Source organism: Elgaria multicarinata, chromosome 20 (genome assembly GCF_023053635.1).
Source record: "Elgaria multicarinata webbii isolate HBS135686 ecotype San Diego chromosome 20, rElgMul1.1.pri, whole genome shotgun sequence".
Lineage (NCBI taxonomy): Eukaryota > Metazoa > Chordata > Lepidosauria > Squamata > Anguidae > Elgaria > Elgaria multicarinata.
Window position 1 is genome coordinate 12095302 of NC_086190.1, and position 23317 is coordinate 12118618.

General features: G+C 45.9%; 1 protein-coding gene across 1 annotated transcript; it reads right to left on the reverse strand.

Annotated features, from left to right (window-relative positions):
- Positions 1-227: 227 nt before the first annotated feature.
- MMP23B (matrix metallopeptidase 23B) lies at positions 228-22823 on the reverse strand. The gene is made up of 8 exons (XM_063145534.1): positions 22442-22823; positions 16438-16583; positions 13383-13522; positions 11003-11170; positions 4940-5104; positions 3282-3392; positions 2204-2330; positions 228-1280 (listed from the first exon to the last, which is right to left on the reverse strand). Exons 1-8 carry the CDS (start codon positions 22580-22582, stop codon positions 1106-1108), a joined length of 1173 nt encoding a protein of 390 aa, XP_063001604.1. The 5' UTR covers positions 22583-22823; the 3' UTR covers positions 228-1105.
- Between the last annotated feature and the right edge of the window lie 494 nt (positions 22824-23317).

Sequence of the window (23317 nt, forward strand, 5' to 3'; positions counted from 1 at the left end):
GCTTGTGGGAATCTAACTTCTTTTTTACTCAGAGACTTGAGTTCCACCAGCTGGAGCCAGCTGAAACAGAGTGGCTCAGATGGACGGCCATGCACTAAGAATTACTACTACTACTACTACTACTACTACTACTACTATTATTATTATTATTATTATTATTATTATTATTATTATTATTATTATTATTTTATATAGCACCATCAATGATGCTTACGGAACAGGATGCCTCTCTGGGCTCCTAGCCTAGATATTTGTGACTAGGACCAGCAGCAGGCTCTTCAGCCCTTCCACCCAAAACTCCACTCCTGGTTTTCCCTTCATCATTCCTTTCCAGCAACCTAATTCAGGAGGAAAAAAAACGCTTTTTGGTTGTTGCACTTGTGCAATGATTGGGAATTGCTGATCTACTAGTATTAATCACTCAGAGATCTACCAATGAATCTACCCACCCCTGATTTAGGCAGCCTTTCCCAAGCTAACGTCCCGAGATTATGTTGCACCACAGTTCCTATCATCCCCAGCTAGTGTGCCCAAAGGGCAGGCAGGGTGGGAATTCTAGACTCACAGCATCTGGCAGGTCTGGCCCAAGAAAGTTTGCAGACTGAGGACAAGATGGCACGCCTTCCCATTGTATGTACAAAAAACACCTGGGCTGATGGTTGAATTTTCTTTGACATTGGCAACAAACCCTCCTTCTTGCTGGGAGGCAGCAGGCTAACTTAGGGGGTGCAGACCCAGCCCTCTCCTCCTACAGCATGCTGCCACCTCCCAGCACGTGCCGCCTGAGGCTACGGCATCACTCTTCTTAATGGTAGGGCGGGCCGGCCCTGGCATCGGGGCACCACAGTTGAGAAAGGCGGAGCTGTTGAAATAGAGCACACAGACCTTCTAACACGGTTTGCACTCGTCTTCTCTGGAAGTGATCATCTCTGGTAGAGGAAGTCCCAGTGTCCTTGCACAAGTGCCCAGAGTGGGTGGTGGGATTGTTGCTTTTGTAGGTTGAGACGCGTCGCTGAAAGTAAGATATACAGACGGCAGAGAGGAGGAGAAGTCCGACATGGGGCAGAACCATCCCGGTTTCTGTAGTCTTTGCAAAGGGCCTCAGCTAATGTTTCAGTTTAACTCTCCAGGAATAGGTGGTCAGGACCTTCGACTTTTTCTTCACAATGCAAGTGTAGGTCCCTTCGTTAATTGCATTGGCAATGATGCTCATGTGGTCATTGTCAAGAAAGACGTAGCCAGGATAGGAATATTCCAGTAACTCCTTGTCTTTATACCAGCTAAATGATAAAAAAAAAAGCAAGGTGGGAGAGAAATCAGTTGGTTTGATCTCTAGGACAAGGTATACAGTTATTTTATATACAAATACGGTAGGGTAAGGCTTATTACTTGAGCTCTAACAGACCGATTTTGCGCATTTTTGTTCCAGACGGAAGCTTGAGCAGTGCGGACGTGTGGAAAAATTTGAAAGTTCAAAAAAGTTCAGGTTTTGGGCAACTTGAGAAAGGAGAGAGATGGGACGGGACAAGGATACGCGAGAGAGTGCCTTCTCCCTTACCAACCTGCCTGGTCACTGAGGTCATCGGAGGGCATGCTGGTGGTTCCACAAAGACCTTCGGCCCGATTCGAGTCCACCAGGAGAAGAGCCTTTAGTGTGGTGGCCCCTTCTCTTTAGTACCTCCATGGCCACAAACTATGGTGGCCATAGAGGTACTAGTGGCGGCACCGGAAGCCGCCAGAATCAAGGCGGGGACAGTGGACAGCAGCAGGTAAGGGACCCACCGAGGGCTGGCTAAAGTGCCGAGGTGTCCCGAAGCTTCGGAATCAATTGGCTTCGGCTTTGGGCTGCTTCGGGCTTTGCCAGAACCGCCTCGGAATCAGCCCACCTCGGCTCAGATTCGGGGCCTCGGTTCGAGGCGGAGCACAGCCCTAGTTATTATCTGCCAACCTTGCCCAATTTTCAGAATGCTCCTGGAATGACATGACATCAGTACGTAGCATCATTCTGAAGGAAAACACTGCATGGATGCGGGGTTGGGTGGAGAGTATGGGCTTTAGTAGGTGTCCAGTCATGCCAATGCTGGCTAAAAGTAAGCGCCTGCCCCCCCCGGGGGGGGGGAACTGTTCAGAAAATGTACATACAGACACATTCTTTCCACCAAAATTTAATGCGTTTGGCTCGGGACCGAAGTAAGATACTTACTAAACTTTGCCCTTTTGGTGCATGATCTTCCGGCCACATCGGAAGGTGATGTTCCTGCCTTCTGGGATGATTCTTGTTTTCATCCTTGGGGGAGGAGGAGTTGGGGCCACCGTTGGGAAAGGGAAATCTGCCATCACAACAAGGAAGGTTATGAACCAAAACGAAAAGCATATTGAACTTTTTCTGCATGAGGCGGTTAATCCACTTTCGATTTCGTTCTAGAATTGAGATCCGAGGCTCAAGTTAAAGGAAGCCAGATTCTGGCTGGACAAGCTGGAGCATGTTCAGAAGAGGGCAACCAGGATGATCAGGGGTCTAGAAACAAAGCCCTATGAGGAGAGACTGAAAGAACTGGGCATGTTTAGCCTGGAGAAGAGAAGATTGAGGGGAGACATGAGAGCTCTCTTCAAATACTTAAAAGGTTGTCACACAGAGGAGGGCCAGGATCTCTTCTTGATCCTCCCAGAGTGCAGGACACGGAATAACGGGCTCAAGTTAAAGGAAGCCAGATTCCGGCTGGGCATCAGGAAAAACTTCCTGACTGTTAGAGCAGTGAGACGGTGGAATCAGTTACCTAGGGAGGTTGTGGGCTCTCCCACACTAGAGGCCTTCAAGAGGCAGCTGGACAACCCTCTGTCAGGGATGCTTTAGGGTGGATTCCTGCATTGAGCAGGGGGTTGGACTCGATGGCCTTATAGGCCCCTTCCAACTCTACTATTCTATGATTCTATGGTTTACATGGCTGCAATTTGTCTGTGTTAAACATTTTAGACTATTTTTATAAAGTTGCATTTTGTGTTGTTATGTGCTGTTGTAAACCGCCCAGAGAACGTTGACTATGGAGTGGTATAGAAATGAAGTAAATAATAATAACATTGCATCCCAAAGTGGCTGTAGAGAGAAATTCCCAGCTATCAGGAGAACATCACCTGTCCTTTGCAGTGCTAAGCCATAGCCTAACAAAAGCATCAGTTAGGATATATATATTACCACGCATCTAGTAGCTGGTAGTCTGGTGTGCTAGATAACTCACATGCACACACACACACACACATATAAAGCAAGGGATATTCCTTACCCACGCAGAAATCACAGCTGTACGGACAATGCTTTTTCATGAACTTAGGGCGTGTCCTGCAGAAACCTTTCCGAGTCCATGTTGGACACACGAAAACTCTATCTTTACAGCCTAAAACAGGAGACATGTTGTAAAACAAAATAAAACAACAGCAACAAAGCAGTACGACAATGGAACCAATTACCTAGGGAGGTTGTGGTCTCTCCCACACTAGAGGCCTTCAAGAGGCAGCTGGACAAGCATCTGTCAGGGATGCTTCAGGGTGGATTCCTGCATTGAGCAGGGGGTTGGACTTGATGGCCTTGTAGGCCCCTTCCAACTCTGCTATTCTATGATTCTATGATTCTAAGGGGAAGGGGAAAAAAGCAATCCACGACTTTGGTTGGCCCACTTTAGAAAGGTTCAGCCCCACCTAAAGTCCTCCCACACTCTTTCCTGGGAAGGTGCAGAGTGATGGTTTGGCAGAAAAATCAATCACTCCATCGGGATGCCAATTCAAATATTTTCAAAGATAAACTCCAGAAACGCAGGGTTGATTTCGGCTCTCTTCACCCCACAGGCCTTATGGTGCCTTCTTCATGCCGTCTCCCCTCCCTGGTCCCCAGAAAAAAAGACAGCTGTAAATAACACATCCTTTCACAGAATTTCAGTGATGGATTGAAAGCCTCTAATTTTCTCTACCGTTTTAGGAGGCCCAAATCAGAAAATCTGGGGGAGTTCAAGCCACTGAACATCCAAACAAACGCCCTTACAGAAGACATTTGGTTTGGCTGCACAGATAGGGGCAGGATTCCAATTTCGGAAATCTCTCGGGGTTTGCGCTCCATCTGCGAATGGGGCCAGAGACAGAGTCGGCATGGTCAAAAGGTGATTCTTAGCCATTGAAAGCCTACTTGGCAGTAAGGAGGGCGGCATCACTCAGCAGCACTTCCAAATAGCTTCCCAAATGCAGGTCTATCTAGAAGTAAGGAGGGCAACATCTCTGCATGTCTAAGCAGAAGGAATCAGTGCAATCCACTCATTACAGGACAAGCCTCAGAAGCAAACAGGAATGAATCACTCAGCAGCTTCCTCCCCAGGCCATCTCACTAGCAGAGAAACACTCTTATCTCCAATTGGGTCTTTGGAGATAAGAGCTTTTCTTTGCCAGGAGAGGGAGTGGGGCCTGGAGAAGAAGCCTGCAGCCCACATGGGGAACTGCCATAGGCTGTATTCACCAGCGGGTGGGAGGTTCCCCATGCCTAGAGTAGAGGGAGAAGTTGTAGGACTTTTTTTGTCTAGTCATGCATAGGATTGCACCTTTAGAAGCCTTTCTACAGAGAAGCTAGTGTAAAGCTAAGGCAGGAGGTACTCATGGAGTTCTTCTCTGGTCCCCCAGTTCAACCCTCACTCCTATTATCGTGTACGCCCTCGTTCTATTTCACCTGCATGAACCAAGGGACAGGGAAAAGGGTTTTTATCCTCCTCCTGCCATGCTACAGGGAACCACCAGCACCGTTGCAAAATCAGCAGCCGTAACACCAACCTCAACTCAGACCTATTTGCATGTGTCTAGCAACCAACGCCCCTTCTACGAAGTTGGGAGGGGGGGGAAGAATGCCATGCTTAACAGCGGTTCAAGAGCTCACGTCTTTCCTCCGCCAAACAGTCTCACCCACCGTAAAGCCTGAAGATGCCCCACATCTCGTCCCGCGTAATGGTGTTTTTCCCAGTCAGCGTAGCGTTGAGGTGCATCAAGGCGTTCGGATCCAGGGAGTGCATGAGGCCCAGGGCGTGGCCGATTTCGTGGGCCGCAATGTGGACCAGGTCTGTGAGCCAGACAACTGAAGAAAGAGAGGAACGTTTCGTCAGCGCCCCACTATTTAGCCAACTCACAGGCTGGGACAGCATGGGATAAAGGAAGCTGGCAATCTACCATACGCAACTGTGTTTTTCCCCATCACCAGATACCTGATCTTATTTTAAATAGGTATGTTGGGGATAGAACCTGGGACTTCCTGGTTGCAAAGCAACCAGAGACGGAACGCCTCTCCGGACATGCGTTCTACGAGATTCATCCTGCGTACCTGTTTCTCTCAAATTATCCCCTACAGCGCTAAGCTGTCCCCATTGTTGTTGCTGCTACTGGGCGGCTAGATCCTTTGCATACCAGGAGGTGGGTTTAAGGGGGGAAATGTAAAAAAAAAAAATCATAAAAAAATCAACGGATGACCCAATCCGATTCAAATTTGGTATGCTTAAAGCTCTCCTCAATATCTATCACTGTGCCAATTTTGATGTCTTTCTCTTTAAAGCTTACGCAGATGTAAGCATTGGTTTAATTTTTCTTCAAATCCTGCTCCTGTGCCCCAGTGGCCGCTCGGAAAACAACAAATGATACGCTCAAAAACTAGTAGCAAAATATTGCACTTCTTTTGGTTAAAGAAGTGTGCCGCAGAGTGGTAAGCGGCAGTTACTGCAGCCGAAACTCTCCCCACGGCCTGAGTTCGATCCCAGCGGAAGCTGTTTCTCAGGCAGCCGGCACAGGTCGACTCAGCCTTCCATCCTTCCGAGGTCGGCAAAATGAGCACCCAGCTAGCTGGGGGAAAGGTAACTGCGACTGGGGAAGGCCATGGCAAACCACCCCGCTACAAAGTCTGCCAAGAAAACGTCAACGAAAGCAGGCGTCCCTCTAGGAGTCAGCAATGACTCAAGTGCTTTGCAGGAGAGGTTCCTTTCCTTTTTTCCTTTGGTTAAGAAGCAAAATTAAAGCAGGATGCATGGGAGTACTTCACAATAAAAGCAGATTATAAGCTGGAAAACTTCGGAGTCCTTTGCACGCAATTCGCAGTGATTGCACAGTATAACGCTGGTGTGATAAAGCTCTACATCTAAGGTCCTCCTCCGAGTGCCTACTCCGAGGGAAGCTCAGAGGGTGGCAACAAGGGAGAGGGCCTTCTCAGTGGTGGCCCCGCAATTATGGAATGATCTCCCCGACGAGGCTCGCCTGGCGCCAACATTGTTATCTTTTTGGCGCCAGGCATTTAACAGCATTTAACAACATATGCTGAGTTTGTTTTTAATGGACCCCAGAATTGCTGTTTTTATAAGGAAACTGTGTTTTTATGCTTTTTATGTTTTTAAACGTTGTATATTTGTTTTAATGGTTACTGTTTTTAACTTTCGTAAACCGCCCAGAGAGCTTCGGCTATGGGGCGGTATATAAATGCAATAAATAAATAAATAAATAAATAAAGCAGTTGTTCTGCTACTGCTCAATATGGCTCTTCCAGCCAGTGGAGGCTGGTGGCCCGATGCTAACGGGGCAGTGAATCTGCTCCGGGTTTCAGTCAGAGCTCTAAAGGAGCTCCCGAAAGTTTGTTTTTATTTTAATTTAAAAAGCACACCCTGAAAATTATCTTGTTTTCTCGGCCTGCAGCAGACATGTTGTGAAATCTGTGGTTCCTGGACAATAAAAAAAACCCCCCAAAACTCTTTTCTCTCTCTTCCTTAATAGGAAATAGCTGTTGTATTTGTGAAGCTGTCAGATACGGGACACACGGAAAGTCCTGGCTATCAGGCCAAAATGATGATCGACAGTCAGAGAAGGGAAACAGAAATTCACCACCACATTTCACAACGTCCTCTTGAAAATCTCGGCCAGTTAAACAGCACGCTCCTTCAGCAGTTGCACTGCTGTGTGTTTTAGCGACAATGTCTGCTAAAAAAAATGCCTCTCATCTAATGCTAGGAAACTGTCAGCTGCAGCAGGGATTTGAAATGTAATTTTACGGGGGACTCTTGTCTCTTTCGCTGTGAAGAACTCTGAGAAGGAGATTTGGGTTAGCAATCAATTTTGTCACAGCAGATGAGGAAAGATTGATCTGTAAAGGAAAGGCAAAGGTGTGCAAAAGGTGTAATCCTATGCATGTCTGATCCCCCCAAAATCCCGTAACTTCCGGCATCCCCCAGCCATGGGAAATGCTGGGAGCTGTAGGACATTTTTCTGTCTACACACGAAGAGGATTGCACCCTAAATCAAGGGTTCAGAAACAAAGCCCTATGAGGAGAGACTGAAAGAACTGGGCATGTTTAGCCTGGAGAAGAGAAGATTGAGGGGAGACATGATAGTACTTGTCAAGGACTTGAAAGGTTGTCACACAGAGGAGGGCCAGGATCTCTTCTCGATCCTCCCAGAGCGCAGAAAACGGAACAACGGGCTCAAGTTACAGGAAGCCACATTCTGGCTGGACAGCAGGAAAAACTTCCTGACTGTTAGAGCAGTACGACAATGGAACCAGTGACCTAGGGAGGTTGTGGGCTCTCTCCCACACTCGAGGCTTTCAAGAGGCAGCTGCCTTTGTATTTGTTTCAACCTCAATAAATGTGCCATTGTGGCGTTATCCCCTTCAGTGCTGTAAGTTTCTTGAGTAAGAATCGCCTTACTTAGCCGCAGACGCTCTATCGACAATGTCAAAAGATTCCTTATAAGCGGGTGTAAGTCTCATTAGAATGTGTGCAAGTTTGTACACGGGTCAGATGAGAGTACATCACGTAACAGGAGCCTTTGAAAAGAACCAGCCCATCCAGAAGCCAGGCGCCCTACGCTTCCCACAAAATGGCCATGTCTGCCGACAAGCTGGTGACAGAAGGTAGCAAGAATGTAAACAGCCGCCTTTTAAAAAAGGAGGAAGAAGAAGAAGAATTGGAGTGAACAACCCAGCACAGCCTCCCCTGCTGATAACACAACTGGGTCAAAGCCAGAGGGTTATACAAGGCCGTTGCACGTCCCTGCTGGGGAAGGGCCTCCCAAACCAGTGCTGGACGTTACCCCGGAATCTGGGACATTCCACGAACAGAACTCGGCCGGCAGTTCACGTTGCAGGCATTCTCACCCCACCCCGTCGTCTGGCAGAAGAGAAGAGGGAACCGAAAATGCTGGCGGATTTAATTCATCCCCAAGGAACGGAGGGAAACTCTTCAGGGATGGAGATCGGGTGTGCCTGACTCTCTAATCGTAGAATCATAGAATAGCAGAGTTGGAAGGGGCCTACAAGGCCATCCAGTCCAACCCCCTGCTCAATGCAGGAATCCACCCTAAAGCATCCCCGACAGATGCTTGTCCAGCTGCCTCTTGAAGGCCTCTAGTGTGGGAGAGCCCACAACCTCCCTAGGTAACTGGTTCCATTGTCGCACTGCTCTAACAGTCAGGAAGTTTTTCCTGATGTCCAGCTGGAATCTGGCATCCTTTAACTTGAGCCCGTGATTCCATGTCCTGCACTCTGGGGGGATCGAGAAGAGATCCTGGCCCTCCTCTGTGTGACAACCTTTCTAGAGTGCTATCATGTCTCCCCTCAATCTTCTCTTCTCCAGGCTAAACAGGCCCAGTTGTTTCAGTCTAATGTTTGACTACAATGCCTATCAGTCCCAGCCAGCACAGACAATGACTCATGGGACTTGCAGGCCAACATGTCAGGAGGGCACCAGGTCGGGGAGGGCTGGTTTAAAGCAAGCTAACAACTCTGAAGCCATGCCAAGCTGTTTTTGTTATTTGTACGTTTTTCCACCCCAAACAACCAGCGTGAGCCGCTCAGGTTTCCACTAACAGGGACACAAAAATGACTGGGATCTGCAGCCTTGACAAATCATGGAACTCTTGTGCAAAAAGAAAAGAACGACCAAAGCAAAGGAAAGCATCCTGTGATCTGCATGTAATATTGGAGGGAGCGATCCTATGGCCCCTAGGCGTCTCTACCTTAAGGAAAACCCGCGCAACCATACCAGGCTTTCTTTTTCTCGGGCCCTTCCGCGTTTGTTACAGACTCCTTTAAATGGCAACCACGCAATTTGTAATTGAAAACTTCCCCTCTCGGCAATGCTCCATAATGTTCAATAAAACAGTGCCATCTAGTGGCTGTGTTATAACACAACACCGGCTTTACATGTTGGGGATATCCTACAGTATCCCACACTAAATTTAAATAGTGCATTATCTCTGATCTTTTTAAAAGTGAGATTACTGGGGGAAGGCGTGGGAGAGGTCCTGGAGGTTGACGACATCATGTAAAGGACCTGCAAACTTCCGTGAGCGGCCAATCATGACTGTGCATTAAATTGCTCATGAAGAGAAGTTCAGAGTTGGGAGGCATAGGAAGGTTCAGATTCCTGGATCTAAGGTTGGAGTCAGTGCACTGACCTCGGAGCCAGGAATCTGAGCTCCCCTCCTATTCTCCGACATAAGCAGGCCTGTTCCCCTTAGTGTAGGGGAAGGAGTTTCAGGCTATCAATCGGAATGAGATTCTGAACCAGAAGCAACAGGACTAGAAACGTCCAAGCTTATACAGGAAGCGGGGGAGGAGGTTCTCTCAGACTCTTCACAAGCCAGGGATGAATCTTCACAGGACCTTATCAGTGAAAATGTGAACAACCCAGAGTCTGTGGGAACTCAGCAATGTTTAGAGAGGGAAGAGACTTCAGAGTTGACAGATCCCAGAGTCCGTCGCAGATTCAAACGGGTGGAGCTAAAAGAAGGCGAGAGGCGATCAGCTCAGCTAGCTTCTTGCCAAAGGCTTCTTCAGAGGAATCCTCCCTGAATTTAAGGGACTAGGGGTGGGGGGAAACCTTCCCTTTTGTTGAAAGGACAATTGTCTCGCTTAATGAGCCAAGTTTTAGCCTAGAGAAAAGTTCCTAGTGCTTAAACTCTCTTCAGGAGTTTGTGGGTTTCTTGGCTGACCTCTTTATTGTCTTGCACTACAATGGTCCTCCCCAGCCTCCTTCACTCCAGCCTCCTCAAAGCCCCAGCTAGATGGGTAAAAAACCCATCTAGCCAAAATGCAGAGCTAGAGGAGCACAGAGGCAAAGCCCATTGCTCCCCCCACTATGCATTGGATGGCCTTAAGCCTCCAAATTTGGAGGCTTCCAACCATCCCAATAAAATTTCGCCCTAAGTTAAGCAAATTCGCGAGAATTATTATTATTATTATTATTATTATTATTATTATTATTTATTTATTTATTTATTTATATAGCACCATCAATGTACATGGTGCTGTACAGAGTAAAACAGTAAATAGCAAGACTCTGCCGCATAGGCTTACAATCTAATAAAATCATAGTAAAACAATAAGGAGGGGAAGAGAATGCAAACAGGCACAGGGTAGGGTAAAACTAACAGTATAAAGTCTGCACAACATCAAGTTTTAAAAGCTTTAGGAAAAAGAAAAGTTTTTAGTTGAGCTTTAAAAGCTGCGATTGAAGTTGTAGTTCTCAAATGTTCTGGAAGAGCGTTCCAGGCGTAAGGGGCAGCAGAAGAAAATGGACGGAGCCGAGCAAGGGAAGTAGAGGCCCTTGGGCAGGCGAGAAACATGGCATCAGAGGAGCGAAGAGCACGAGCGGGGCAATAGTGTGAGATATTTTTAAAAATTGTTTTGCTAGTCACAGGGAAGAGCAAAGACACCAACCAGCCTGATCTATCAGGAATCTCTAATGCAGCAACGGATATGACTCACCGCGTTTGAGCATGATTATTTTTTTTGCACCCATGAGGACTAGAAACGTGGTTTAAGAAACGAAACCCTGAAAACGGAATTCGGTTTTACATTCTGCTCTTTTTTCTCGCATTCCTGCAGAATCACTGCATGTGTACGGAACTTGATGGTGGACTTTCTTGGGGAAATGTGAGGAAAGGTACGTCAGTTGCGCCGGATGTTTTGCGCAAGGGTCTTCTGACCCAGACCACTTACCCTTTTTCCAGCTGAAACGAGTGTTGCCCACAATCCAGTATTCATCATCATCAAAGTGGATTTCACCGGTCTGGGGGAAAAAGGCATGGGCTAGCTCTCCTGTTGTGCCATCGAAACACTGGTGGATGTGGGACTCCAAGCAGTCTGTGTGGTTTCTGGGATAGAAGCCTAGGAAGACATTTCAGGCAGAAGAGAGAAAGAGAGAAATGGGGGGTCATGAAAGGACATATGGAAATATATATACCGGGGATGCAGACACTGATATTCTGTGTGTGTACAAAAAAGGCAGATCTCTCTGGATAATCTGAAATAGACAGATGAGACTTTCTGAATCACAACTGTTTAACCCAGGGGAAGGCAACCGTTTTCGGCCATGGGCAGGTATGGCAATTAGAAAAAACTGTCCTGGGCACCACCACAAAATGGCTTCCAGGAGAGTCGCGGAAAATCACAAGTAACCTGCACAAAAGACTGAGTACAATGCTGAGTTTGGGACGCACTAAACATCTTTGAACCCACCGTTTTCAGCACCAACGGAGACCACCGTTTTCTACAAGAGGCTTTTAACTTGCACCTTTACCGAGGCTTCTTGCTTCCGGATTCTTTGCGGGATTGGAAGCGGCTCTATTACATGTGGGCGTTTCCCCCCGGGTTCCCCCCCTCCATTTTCTGCCTTTCCTTATGTTCTATTATGCAAGCACGGAGTCTAAGAATTATCCCCTGGATGGTAGCAGTGTATTGAACAGCACAAGAATGAAAGAACGAAAGAAGAGCCATGCTGGAGCAGTCCAGGGGTCAATTTCGTCTAGTATTCTGTTCCCACAGAGGCCAACCAGATGCCTGTGGGAAACCAGCAAGGAGGACAGTACCCTCCCACTTATGTTCCCCGGCAAACGTCTCAGAGAAAATTACAGAGCACACATTTGGAACAGATTTAGCATTTCACTTCCCTTAAACCTTCACTTCGGTTTCAATGTTTTGGTAGGAGAAAGCAGAAGAGCGGTGTTGGAGTTTTCATTCGCCAATCTTTCCCGCTGCTGACTGTGAGGTGCTCCGCCACATGGGAAGAAGCAGGAAGGTTTTCAGAATCAGTGCTTAGAGCACCCAGAATGCCTTTCTAATGTCAGCGCCACATGGCCGGACCGGAGACCCAAAATGGCCACCACGTCAGGGCTGCGATCTCTGCATCATCACCCGCAAAAGGTTTCACCAATTTTTCCTCCTTTGTAGTCTGGTTTCAATCCACCAACAAAGAAGAGGTGAAGCAATTTGGCTGTCACGGATTAGCGGCTTCTCGGAGTTGATCGGGCTGGATGTGTAAATACCACCAGACAGTGAGTCAAGGATGAACCCTGTCCTCCAGATGTGGTGAAACCTCGCTCGAAGAAGAATTGTAACAGCAATGGAAAACTAATCCCTCTTCGTTTTCCCCCAGAGAGAAAACCAGCAAATGCAACTCTCTGAAATGTTGGGAAATCATAAAAAACGTTGCTCTGTTGATTGTGGGTACAGTTGATGACCGAATGGCTGATGGGAATTATTGAGTATTTATGCCTCCTGTTAGAAAGGCAATTAGCAGAGAAAGCAAAAAACAAAAGACAGAATGGAACGAGCGTTTACCAGTCCCCCATGCACGCAAGGTTAAAAGAGGAGACGTTAAAAGACGATGAACCTTTGTTTAGTGAAGTAAAGGTAAAAAAATTCTTGCATAAAAATGCAGGTACAGCACATAGTTTCAAACAAAGTTTGCTTAGTCCACTTCTTTATTCTGTAACACCGGCAGGAGCAAGATAGCAAACACAACTGCTCCCAACAATGAGGTCAGAGAGGGGGGGGGAAGGAAGGGGAGAAGCAAATCACAGGAAAACACACTGTAAGCTATAGAGATCCTAAGGCTAACTGTGATTTTAAATTCCCATACATTAACTAACTGCAACACTGTCCCTTTTGCATAACTTGCAAATGAGGTTGCAATATTCGCTACAGCGAGTGGTTAGGCATATGGTTTAGGGGAGAGGAAACCAAGTATAACATTTGGGGCAGAATTCTCTTAATTTTTTAAAAAAAAACTGCAGGGAAAAAGACTCAACTTTCTGGAATGGCAGAATGCATCGGAGAAATGTATGACCCTTAAAAGAGATGTTTAGTGGGACCTGCAACAAAATGTTGCAGTATGGAGTGCTCCCATCCAGGTTCCAGCCAGCCATGCCCTTTCAGGATACTCTATTCCGTTTTATCCCTGAACCTGCCCCTCACCACTGAATGTTCTGTTGCCACTGAACATACTTAGCCCCCATTGGGAGGTTTCGGAGTTCTCCCAATCCCTGTAGGGGCCCCCCACATGATGAACATCTGAAATTGGTGCCAGAGGGACCCCTACCAATTTTCAGATCACTGGGTGCGCTCGGTGGCACCTCCCAAAAGTTGAAGGGAGAGACATCACTCCACATGCGGAAGGCGGTAGCCAGCGCCTTCCTCGTCTGGCTCTGGTTGATGAGGTTTCTGGGAAAGGACAGAATCCTGCAGAGAATAAAAATAAATGGACACTGTAGGATAATTGCGCTAGGAGTCACCAAAGGATCATGGTCATACATTGCTTCTCGCAGTCCTACCATCAGCTGAGAACTCACCTCATTTGAAGCCATCTGAGCTACCCAGTTTCCTTTGGCCTCTGAGAGGAAGCAGGAAGAAGCTGCTACAGAGGAGGGTGTGTGTGAGGGGGCCATGATAGCCCTCTTCAAATACCCAGCAAGAGAGCAAGATTTGGGCAGGATCTACACTACACAATGAGCTCCCTAGAGACGTTCGCCTGGCACCTACGCTATACTCTTTTTGATGACCTTTTTATTTTCCCAGTATTTTAACGTTTTGTCATCCCAGTCTTTTAACATCCCTGTTTTAAATCTGCATTTTCAATCTCGGTATTGCTGCTTGGTTTTTATTCCGGATGTACTTTTATGTTGTGTGTTTCCATTGCGGCTTAAGTTTTAATATTTTAAGTTGTACTTCATGTTTTTATTTTTTGTGAACCACCCAGAGAGCGTTGGGTGTTGGGCGGTAGAGAAATGCAATAAATGAACAAATAAATGGTTTCTCTACTATTCCCTTCCATAAGCGCTTATCATAGAATCATAGAATCATAGAACCATAGAATAGCAGAGTTGGAAGGGGCCTACAAGGCCATTGAGTCCAACCCCTTACTCAATGCAGGAATCCACCCTAAAGCATCCCTGACAGATGGCTGTCCAGCTGCCTCTTGAAGGCCTCCAGCGTGGGAGAGACCACAACCTCCCTAGGTAACTGGTTCCATTGTCGTACTGCTCTAACAGTCAGGAAGTTTTTCCTGATGTCCAGCTGGAATCTGCATGGCATTTATTTTGTAAAGTTGAGTTGGGCCCTCAGTCTAACATGTCACTGGATATTTGTGGATATTTCTGGATATCTCTGTGTCTGGGGTGGATGGGGTACGTGGTTAACCCACATATGTATTCTAAGTTTCTTAGATGAACTATGGTATAGTAGAGTGACCCTATGAAAAGGAGGACAGGGCTCCTATATCTTTAACAGTTGCATAGAAAAGGGAAATTCAGCAGGTGTCATTTGTATATATGGAGAACCTGGTGAAATTCCATCACAACAGTTAAAGCTGCAGGAGCTATACTAGAGTGACCAGATTTAAAAGACGGCAGCTTTAACTGGTGTGATGAAGAGGGAATTCCACCAGGTTCCCCATATATACAAATGTCACCTTTAGAGATTCCCTTTTCAATACAACTGTTAAAGATACAGGAGCCCTGTCCTCCTTTTCATAGGGTCAGCCTAGGTATAGAAATGTAGGTTTTTGTCAAGGCTGGATTAAGACGTGCTGAGACCCTAAACTATATCAAGATTCAGAGGCCCCATACAATAAAAATAAAGAGAAAAAGTGTATTACGTTCTAATTGGAAGGCTATTGAACCCAGCGTTAGGGGGTTGCTTGTAGTTAAACAGAGTTAGATAGCCTTCTCTGAAGATGGGTATAAAAACACTAATAAAATAAATTGATTTGAACTTCTTCTAACCTGGCTCTTGTTTATGCTTATTGCCACCTGTACTAAATTTATTTATTTATTTATTTTATTACATTGATATACCGCCCCATAGCCAAAGCTCTCTGGGTAGTTTACAAAAATTAAAAACAATGAACAAATGCTGCATTGTCACGCTCTCTCAATATAAGGCAACTCTGCTGTAAGTCACACCAGACTTCCCAACATATTTAAGCCAAAGCAATTTCATCTTAGTTATCTTAGCTATCTCCAGCATGAAGCCCTAAGCGTGGCTTACTTGGCTTGTTCCTAAATCTGGCACTGATTTTTGTACTTTTCATTTAAAAAAACCCGAAAAACAAATGTTTTCTTAGCAAAGGAGAACAGAGAGCTTCTCTTTGGTCTGCCAAGGATGAGGTAAAACCCTTTAAAAAAAACCCACACGATTGGGCTTGCTGCTTGAGGTTTACTGTGGCCAACGCGGTCACACCTCAATTTGGCACACCTGGGCCATGTGAGGTTTTCCTGTACAAGGCATTGGCCCTCTGCTTAGGCTTCTTTGCTGTCAAACAAGCTGACATTTTGGCCAGTATCCGAGGTGATGGCATTGAAGCGGTTGTCCAAGGTTGTGGACCTCACACAGGCTGAGGTAAAGCTTATATTTGTCATAGGGCTTGTCTATACGGCTTGTTTTCCCCGACCTAAATGCGCAGATTCGCGTTTCAGGACCCATGATGCCGGCTTCCATTCTATTATTATTATTATTATTTATTTATTTATTTATTTATTTATTTATATAGCACCATCAATGTACATGGTGCTGTACAGAGTAAAACAATAAAATAGCAAAACCCTGCCGCATAGGCTTACATTCTAATGAAATCATAATAAAACAATAAGAAGGGGAAGAGAATGCACCAAACAGGCACAGGGGAGAGTAAAACTAACAGTATAAAAGTCAGAACAAAATCGCCGTAGCGCCGGGTTTTTAATGCGATAATGCACAGTTTCGCAGATTCGCATTTGCGATTTACCACAACTTTTGGATCGTTCCACAGTCTGGGAGCGGCAGAAGAGAAGGTCCTCTGGGTAATACCCGTCAGCCTTGTCTTTGCTGACTGAAGTAGATCCTTCCCAGAGGACCGGAGTGTGTGGGGCGGATTGTATGGGAGAAGGTGATCCTGCAGGTAGCCTGGACCCAAACCATGTGGGGCTTTAAAGGTGATAACCAACGCTTTATACTTTGCCCGAAAACTAATTGGCAGCCAGTGAAGAGATTTTAGGACTAGTGTCACATACCTATGGGATATTCCATATCACAATAGGAATGTACTCCTACATGGGACGGCCACAGCGGTGTGAGGGAGACAGGAGAAAAACACTGCAGAGTGGAACAAGCCTCCTTACTTGTACGTTATATTGAAGTGGTCCCACTTGAGCTCCCCCGGCGTAAGGGTGTAGCGTTTCTTCCGGATGTGGGGATGTGGTGGGAACTCACGATTGCGGAGAGCCGGGGGAATGCCGTGAGGTAATCCGGGGAAAGCTGCTTCTTCCTTAAAAAGCAGAGAAGTGGGTCAGAAGGTTTTGGAGTAGAGCCCAACAATGCATCAACTGCAAATCAATACCTCTGGGTTTCTTTCCATTAGAATCCTAGAATTGTAGAGTTGGAAGGGGCCTATAAGGCCATCTAGTCCAACCCCCTGCTCAATGCAGGAATCCACCTTAAAGCATCTCTGACAGACGGTAATCCAGCTGCCTCTTGAAGGCCTCTAGTGTGGGAGAGCCCTCAACCTCCCTAGGTCACTGGTTCCATTGTCGTACTGCTCTAACAGTCAGGAAGTTTTTCCTGATGTCCAGCCAGAATCTGGCTTCTTGTACCTTCAGGCCATGATTCCGTGTCCTGCACTCTGGGAGGATCGAGAAGAGATCCTGGCCCTCCTCTGTCTGACAACCTTTTAAGTATTTGAAGAGTGCTCTCATGTCTCCCCTCAATCTTCTCTTCTCCAAGCTAAACATGCCCAGTTCTTTCAGTCTCTCTTCATAGGGCTTTGTTTCCAGACCCCTGATCCTCCTTGTTGCCCTCCTCTGAACCCCCTCCAGCTTATCTGCATCCTTCTTGAAGTGTGGTGCCCAGAACTGGATGAGGCCTAACCAGGGCCGAATAGAGAGGAACCAGTACCTCACGCAATTTGGAAGCTATACTTCTATTAATGCAGCCCAAAATAGCATTTGCCTTTCTTGCAGCCACATCGCACTGTTGGCTCATATTCAGCATGTGATCTACAACAGTTCCAAGATCCTTCTTGTTTGTAGTATTGCTGAGCCAAGTATCCCCCATCTTGTAACTGTGCATTTGGTTACTGTTTCCTAGGTGTAGAACTTGGCATTTATCCCTATTAAATTTCATTCTGTTGTTTTCAGCCCAGCACTCCAGCCTATTGAGATCACTTTGAAGTTTGCTTCTGCCTTCCAGGGTATTAGCTATCCCACCCAATTTTGTGTCATTATGTGTATTCCATATGAATCTTTCTAATGAGCCTGTGTGTTGGTGTGTGTCAGGATTTTTCCAAGCAATCTGGAGCAAATCTTTTTCTGGAAAAGTCATTTTACATGACGTGTGTGGGTTTATTTTTTATTTTTAACTTCTCCTGATTGCCTCGTGGGAACTGAACTCTACATAAGAATTCAATACTTTCCTGGAGCAACCAGTAATGTCTCTTGGAAGCTCACAAGCATGGCTTAAAAAAAAATGTTGTCAAGCCCCGCCCCTTCCTCTGACCCTACATCCTTTTCCCGACTTCTGATAGTTCAGCCTTTTTACTCTTTATCTTCCCTGCCCTCCATTCTAAAAGATTGCATTGCCTCTTCTAAGCCTCAAGACTTTTCTACATGAGGCATTTAACCTGCACTTTTACCGAGGCTTCCGCTTCTGGATTCTTTGCGGAATTAAGGTCGGCTCCTTTACACGTGTGTCCCCCCCCCCCACCAAGTTTTTTCTCTCTCTGTCTTTCGATATGTTTCATATAGAACCACTTGATTGTTCTGTGGTATAGCTAGGGTGACCATATGAAAAGGAGGACAGGGCTCCTGTATCTTTAATAGTTGCATAGAAAATGGAATTTCAGCAGGTGTCATTTGTATATATGGAGAACCTGGTGAAATTCCCTCTTCATCACAACAGTTAAAGCTGCAGGAGCTATACTAGAGTGACAAGATTTAAAAGAGGGCAGCTTTAACTGGTGTGATGAAGGGGAAATTTCACCAGGTTCTCCATATATACAAATGACATCTGCTGAAATTCCCTTTTCAATACAACTGTTAAAGATACAGGAACCCTGTCCTCCTTTCCATATGGTCACCCTAGGTATAGCAGAATCGCGCAATCACACGAGAATCTCATTCCGCCGTTTCTAAACAATACCGCACTTTCCTCAATTAAAAAAAAAAGCCGGGGAAATGTTTGCAAAGAGTGGGAGAGGCCCCGGAGGCAGCAGACTTCCTGTAAAGGATCCGCAAACTACAGAGAGCGAAGGATCACGAGTGCACAATAAAAGCCTAATACAGAAAGGCTTTTATTTCTCAGCAACGCCAATTGCTTGCAAGAAAATGTGTGACTTTAAAAAGAAAAGTGGGCAAGGTACGGTACCAAGAAAAGTGCTGGAGGGGTGTGTGGCCCTCCAGATATTTTGGCCCACAACTCCCATCAGCTGTAGGCAACATAGACAATTGTGAAGAATGATGGAGTTGTAGGCAAAACCATCTTGTGTGTGTGTGTGGGGGGTCACCCCTGAAAGTAGAATAAAGATCTCAGCTTTCCTCAAAGGATTCTGGGAATTGTAGTTTTTCGATGATGTTAGGAAACACTGTTAGGAAACCCGGAAGGGAATGGGCTTTTCTGGCAATACTATCAACTCCTCCAGGCATGGGAACCGAGCTTTGGATCTTGGCAGGGAGAATGAGCCTTGAGTTAAGCCCTAGACGCTGCATTCCTGTTCCTGGTGGGAAGGTGTTTTTGAGATAGGGCTGAAGCCAGGGGCTCGTCTGGCCTTCTTGATACGCTGTACTTAAAAGACCTTTTGCTAGCCAGCCTGTGCAGTTTCCCTGCCTAAACATCTCCGATGAGACGAATGCCTCCTGCCACATCACACCAGGCTGTGCAAACGGATCCAACTTCTGCCCTTACAGATTTTTCCAGGGAAGGATCTTGAGCCAGAAAGAAGAGGGGGGGGGAGGAGGAGGAAAGAACTGGGCAATTTTAATTCCAGCGCTCGCTAGACAGCTGCCAAAAACACACGGGTTGCATTTTGGGTTGCCAGGGCACAATCTACACAGTCGTTTTAGGGGCGCCCTGGGGGCGCATGCAAGCGCCCTCACAACGACGTGTAGATTCCCTCGTAGTCTCATTATTTCAGTTTTGATATATGTACCGTGCAGCCCCATACGTGCCTACTCAGAACTAAACCCCATTGGGTTCAATTGGACCTACTCCCAGGTAAATGAGCATAGGATTGCAGCCTTGTTCTTTAAAAACTATACAGATGAGATGGCGTGTACCGGAGTTCAATTTTGCAGCTGGCTAGCCAGAAGGAATTTTTGTAGGCTGGAAGGACACACGCCTTGCTTTTGACTTGTGTCCTTATATTCTTATAACTGATGTTTCTATAAAAGACTGGGCAATTCTCTTATTCTTAGTTGCAAACCAAACTGGTGTGTATTCCGTTATTCCGGAATAACGGGCTCAAGTTAAAGGAAGCCAGATTCCAGCTGGACATCAGGAAAAACTTCCTGACTGTTAGAACAGTGTGACAATGGAATCAGTTACCTAGGGAGGTGGTGGGCTCTCCCACACTAGAGGCCTTCAAGAGGCAGCTGGACAAGCATCTGTCGGGGATGCCTTAGGGTGGATTCCTGCATTGAGCAGGGGGTTGGACTTGATGGCCTTGTAGGCCCCTTCCAACTCTGCTATTCTATGATTCTATGACTGCAAAACCTCCAGCGTTCTCTCCTTGCAAAAAGAAGCGGGCTCTGAAACTTCCTATCGCTTAAGGAAAATGAGGAATGGGGGGGGGGGGAGCATTAAATAAGGCACATGTTGCAGCTTGCCAGTGCATTGATTCATAAGTAGGTCAAAAGTCTGATCTCACTCCCAAATCTGCAGGGAAGCGAGTGCGAAAGCTGCCTGACCTGGGAAAGCTGAAGCTTGTTAGACAAACATTGGTCTTGTGGGATCTACTTTTATTTTTTGCAAGGAAGCTGAGAGCCACTGAGAGCTAGGTGCAAAAGACCTACACTTAGAGAATTCTGAGCACAGGATTCTTATTTTTTTTTTTGCGTGGCGGAACTGAATAGTTCCCATATTCCATAGTTCCCATGCAAAAGGAAAAAAAAATACTCGTGGTAGCCCCAAACGTTCCTCATTTCATCTGTAAAATTTAGGGTGGGGGGCAGGGATCATTTTGATGCTGCACGTGTTAAACAAATGGGAAGTCAGAAAAATAAATGAATAAAATCTGGATTTGTAGCATGGCAACCAAGATATCAACGCAGGGGGACAGCAAAAAGGAAAGAATTGTAGAACCCCAGTAAAAGTTTCTGCAAGCTCATAATTTACCTTGGAACGGAATGGTCTATAATCTTGAGAGGTACTGTTCTCAAAGTAGAGAGGAAGTTAACACACTGGCTGTGTTTCGGAGCTCAGCACCCTTTCCCACTATTTATTTTATTATTACATTTATATCCCGCCTTTTTTCCCTCCAAGGAACCTAAGGCGGCGTACACAATCCTCTCCATGTATCCTCACAACAACCCTGTGAGGTAGGTTGGGTTAAGAATCTGTGACTGGCCCGAATTCACTCAGTGAGCTTCCATGGTTGAAAGGGGACTAGAACCCGGATCTCCCGACTCCCAGTCCAACTTTCTAGCCGCTACACCACACACTATTCAAGTCCATTAGGACTTCAAAAGAATAACAGGCCACAAGTGCCTTTGTGATACCGTGAATCAGGATAATCCCCACCTTCCTCTCAAACCTATTTGCATGCATAGCAACCAACATACATATGCTCTGGGAAAGGGATGAAAAGGTTGCCATGTGTAACAAGCCTTGAAACAAGTTTAGGAATGAATGACGGCATGTAAAAGTGAGCCCAAAGCCACTTCATATGTAGTTCTACCATTGGGAAGGCATTGTACTACTCTTGTTCATTGAAGAGACAATGCGGTGTAGTGGGTAGAGTTTCCTTGACTCCAGGGTCAAATCCCCTAAAGCTCATTTACTTATTTTGGGCCAGCCATTGTCTGTCAGCCTAACCTACATTGCAGGGTTGTTGCAAGGATAAAATAGGGAGAGAAGGACAATAAATCCTATGCATATTTACTCAGAAGTAAGGCACACTCTGTTCAGTAGGGCTTACTCCCAGGTATTATTATTATTATTATTATTATTATTATTATTATTATTATTATTATTATTTTATATAGCACCATCAATGTACATGGTGCTGTACAGAGTAAAACAGTAAATAGCAAGACCCTGCCGCATAGGCTTACATTCTAATAAAATGTCCATAGGATTTTGCCGTTAACTCCACAAGAACCTTTTCCCCCCCTGGCTGGGAATTTAAAAATGAAACCGTGGTAACGCAAAACTTGAATTCTTTCCAGCCTCCAGCTGGAGCTGAGTTCAAATCCTTGAGCACCTCCAAGAAAAAATCTGAGCTCTCAATGTCATATATTGAGCGGGACGTTGCTATTTATTGCTATTGTAACTAACACCTAATAAGGATGAATAGTTGCTTTGCTGCTCTGGTGGCTTTGCTTTTATTGCGATTTCCTATTGATAGGATCGACGTTGTCTTGGGAAAACAGTACAGCACAGAAGAAAAAGCTGTGAAATGTAATAAGACTGAAGGTTAGATTTCAGCTTGGTGAGTAACCCAGTCACCATTCCTCAGCTGAATCTACCTTGCGGGATTGTGGTGATGAGAAAAATGAGTAGGGGACAGAAGTATATACTTTGCTTTGAGCCCCTCAGAGGAAGAGAAGGAGGTGAAGTTTATTTATTTATTACATTTATATCCCACCTTTTATCCTCCAAAGAACCCAAGGCAGTGTACATAATCCTCCTCCTCCTCTCCTTGTTATCCTCACAACAACAACCCTGCGAGGTAGGTTGGGCTGAGAGTCTGTGACTAGCCCAAAGTCACCCAGTGGGTTTCCATGGCCGAGTGGGGATTAGAACTCGGATCTCCCGACTCCCAGTCCAACATTTTAGCCACTACACCACACTGGCTCGTGTGTGTGTGTGTGTGTGTGTGTGTGTGTGTGTGTGTGTGTGTGTGTGTGTGTGTGATATAATATAAATGCAAACACAACAACAGTCAACAACATCTGGAAAAAAATAGCCTCTTACCTGGATTTGCGGCGTTTCTGTCTCAAGTGTGTCTCCCAAAGCAGCTAATAGAATCAAGAGTGGGAAAATGTACATCAATCTCAAGATGCATCGATATATAAGATTTTTCTGCCTGTCAACCAGTGGGAAGAAAAGAGACATCCCTGCAGGGAGCTGTTCGGTATCCTCCGTGGCTGCCTTTAATTAAAACTGTACAGCCGACACGGCAGAGGGAAGAGAGGAACAGAAATGGATCCGGTTTGAAAGCAGGAGGCGTAAGCCTCCTCGGAACAGAGCTGCAGAGTTTGCAGGAATAGCAAACTTTGCTGGAAATTCACACAACTTTTTCTTTTCTTTTTTGGTAAAGGAAAAAAAAAGGGGGAGACTTTACATTAAACTTCTGTTTGACATGCCAAGCATTAAAAAAAATCAGTCCCTGCCAAGCTGTATCATATTACTGAGACTCCCTGTTAATGGAGAAGAGAGAGAGAGAGAGAGAGAGCGGGTGGGGATAGCATATCAGCTGTGCTGGAGGGAGGGATGTAGCTGAGCCAGATGTGTTACAGCAGCTGGATAAGAGGCCCTGCAAATTTATGCAAAACAACAAAACAAAACCAAAAAAAAAAAAAAAAAAGTGGAGGAAAATGATAGAGTAGATTCCAGAAGCTCAGATTTGCAACTTCCCCTTGGAATATTTTGTCAAGGGGATGTTCCATGTTAGGAAATACGTTGGCCATCAACAGACAGCTGTTAGAAGAGAGAGAGTGAGAGAGAGAGACAGAGGACGATGGGATTGAAGACAGAAAGAGCTGCTCTCTGTGGTCCCGCTTTGAGGGGTTGAAGCCTTATAAAAGCGCTATATCAAAAGGGGAGAAGGGTATCTAGGCCTTTGAGGGG